The sequence below is a fragment of the Octopus bimaculoides genome, unplaced genomic scaffold (genome assembly GCF_001194135.2).
Source record: "Octopus bimaculoides isolate UCB-OBI-ISO-001 unplaced genomic scaffold, ASM119413v2 Scaffold_337052, whole genome shotgun sequence".
NCBI classification, from domain to species: Eukaryota; Metazoa; Mollusca; class Cephalopoda; order Octopoda; family Octopodidae; genus Octopus; species Octopus bimaculoides.
In genome coordinates, this window is record NW_026300832.1 from 7,620 (window position 1) to 10,646 (window position 3,027).

Below are 3,027 nucleotides of genomic sequence, written 5' to 3' on the forward strand. Positions count from 1 at the left end.
AATAAGGCGTCTTACCTTCTCCCGATCTTCTCGGTCTTCTTTCTGCCGGGCGACATGTGAAGGATGCGGAGCGGGTTTTGATAGGGACTGGACAGAAACGGGAAACAACAAATCCACACAACAAACAATAAGCTGGAAAAAAAAAAAAAAAAAAACCAGAGAAAGAGAGAGAGAGATATAGAATGATATTTGAGATGAGGAATTTTGGTTTGAGATGGAATACGACAACAAAATATCACTGCCTGGATTTGAACCTGGTATCTATTCTCTCCTGGGTAACTGCGTTATCGTTTGAGGCTAGAGAACCTGCTGTTCCGTCATGGGAAATTTCGTTTTATCCATCTATCCATTTCCACTGGCCATTATTCTTGGGAAGATTGTGGAGATAGAGTCCTTAGGCACCTCTTTTGTAGGGTCCAATCAACAGCAAGTCATTACACTTTCTGGTTGAATTCCCAAGCATGGCCAACTGCATCTATGAAATAAAGAGTCTTGCTCAAGAACACAGCACACAGCCTACTCTGGGAATCGAACTCACTACCTCATGATTGTGAGCCTGACACTAACCACTGAGGCATGCGCCTTCACAAAATATTACATCTTAATTAGCATGAAGGACTATTTCTACTAATGTCCATCAAAGTATCCCACCTTAATTAACCAGGCTGGCTTACTGCAGCTGGCCTTCTTTAATTAGCAGGACTAATTACTATTAACATTAATGTCCAACAAATTCAATCTTCACTAAAAATAAACAGTAACTACATGGAGTGGTTATGGCTTCAAAATCAGGATTATCCAGTGTTCTGATCACAGTAATAATTGAGGGATGATGAAAGAATGAGGTACTCACCATACCAGCGATGAAACCAACCAGTAATGTAGCCAGGGCAAAGATCACATAACAGCCCCATTCGGGGATTCCGTACACTTCTGTCATCGTTGAGTACAGTGACTAGAATAAAAAAAAAAATTTTTTAATGTAGGTCTATGTTTGTATTGAAATAAAGAAAAAAGGAAAATAAATTCGTGTCTGGAAAATTTGCAGTATGAAATTTGGCTATATACAAAAATTTTGCTGTAAGACAAATTTATGGTGAGACATATTTGGCGCATGATAAATTTGCCAAAAACCAAATTCAATGCGAGACAAATTCCCCACAAGACAAATTTGTTGTTAGGCAAATTTGAAGCAAGGTAAATTTGAGATAAGACTAATTTGCCATAAGGCAAATTCAATGTGAGACAAATTTGTTGTTAGGCAAATTTGAAGCGAGGTAAATTTGAGATGAGACAAATTTGTTGTTAGGCAAATTTGAAGCGAGGTAAATTTGAGACAAGGTAAATTTGCCATAAGGTAAATTCAATGCAAGACAATTTCGCTGTGCCAAATCTGCCAGGAGACAAATCCAATGCGAAACAAATTCGCAAAGAGACAAAATTTGCCAGGAGATAAATTCACTGCGAGACAAACTTGCTTGTATGGACAATGATAAAGCTTATATGAGCATTTTCTAAAATAGTAAAAAGAAACAAACAAAAAAAACCACCACAATAAAAGGTTTTATGAAAGCATTAAATAGGAAAGTCTTGATTCAAATAGTTTTAAATCTGAGAGCGAGAGAGATGCCATAACAGTATCGAATAATAAAATTTATTTGCCAACAGAATGTGGCAGTCTTATGCAACCCATACCAGCATGAACAACGGACATTAAATGATGTGTGTGTGTATTTGTGTGCTTGCCAATTTATTTTTCACATTAGACCACATTATATCATTGTAATCAGTGTGAACTCAACCAGGGTACATCTATAAGGAAAGCGGACTCACCCTGAATAGACTAACAATGAGATTGAACTCACCCAGAGCGGAGACGAAATGAAAATGGACTTACCCGAATGAACATGGCTGCCTTGAAGAATAAACTGAGGCTTGACATCCTGTGGGAAAGATTCGGATAGGAAAAAGCTTTAAAACAACTAAAACAAACATATACATACATATATATATATACACGCATATATATACACACACACGCATACATATATACACGCACGCATACATATATATATATACATGCACGCATGCATACATATATACACACACACGTGCATACATATACACACACATACATATATATATATACACGCACATGCATACATATATATATACATACACATGCATACATATATATATATATGTGCACACATGCATACATATATACACACATGCATACATATATATATATATATACACACATGCATACATATATACACACACACATGCATATACACGCACATGCACACATATACACACGCAGGAACACATACTCACACATATACACACGCATGAACATATACACACATATATACACACACATATGTACACACATATATGCACAAACATATTCTACTGCAGACGCTATTGGCTCTGTGAAATATAATCTTATTGATTCTTTGCCAAATACTGAAATACTTTTAAGAGTCTCCCTAACTCGTGCCACTACTGTTCTAAGCTGCAAACGGTCCTTATCTAAACTAAAACTCATCAAGAACCACCTCAGGTCAACAATAAGTCAAACATGGTTGACCGATTTGACAATACTATCCATAGAGTGCGACCTTGTGGATAAAATTAATTTTCATGAAGTCATTCAAGATTTTGCGAAGAAGGCACATAAAATCAATTTGTAAGGCAGCGAGCTGGCAGAAACGTTAGCACGCCGGGCGAAATGCTTAGCGGTATTTCGTCTGCTGTTACGTTCTGAGTTCAAATTCCGCCGAGGTCGACTTTGCCTTTCATCCTTTCGAAGTCAATTGATTAAGTACCAATTACACACTGGGGTCGATGTAATCGACTTAATCCGTTTGTCTGTCCTTGTTTGTCCCCTCTATGTTTAGCCCCTTGTGGGCAATAAAGAAATAAAATCAGAAAAATCAATTTGTAAATCGTTTATTTTTGTAATTCCCTCATCTTCGGTTCTTTAACATATTTTTCCTATTATTTTTTGTGCATAAATTTAAT

General features: G+C 36.7%; 1 protein-coding gene across 1 annotated transcript in view; it reads right to left on the minus strand.

The window, feature by feature from the left end:
• The window catches only part of LOC106883628 (thioredoxin-related transmembrane protein 1), a 12,226-nt gene that overhangs the window by 2,564 nt on the left and 6,635 nt on the right, over window positions 1-3,027 (minus strand). Inside the window, exons 5-7 of the mRNA XM_014934722.2 lie at window positions 1,898-1,982; window positions 854-955; window positions 16-132 (exon numbers count right to left, since the gene is read on the minus strand). Of these exons, the coding sequence (XP_014790208.1) occupies window positions 16-132; window positions 854-955; window positions 1,898-1,982 (304 nt within the window). The remainder of the gene's footprint in view (window positions 1-15; window positions 133-853; window positions 956-1,897; window positions 1,983-3,027) is intronic.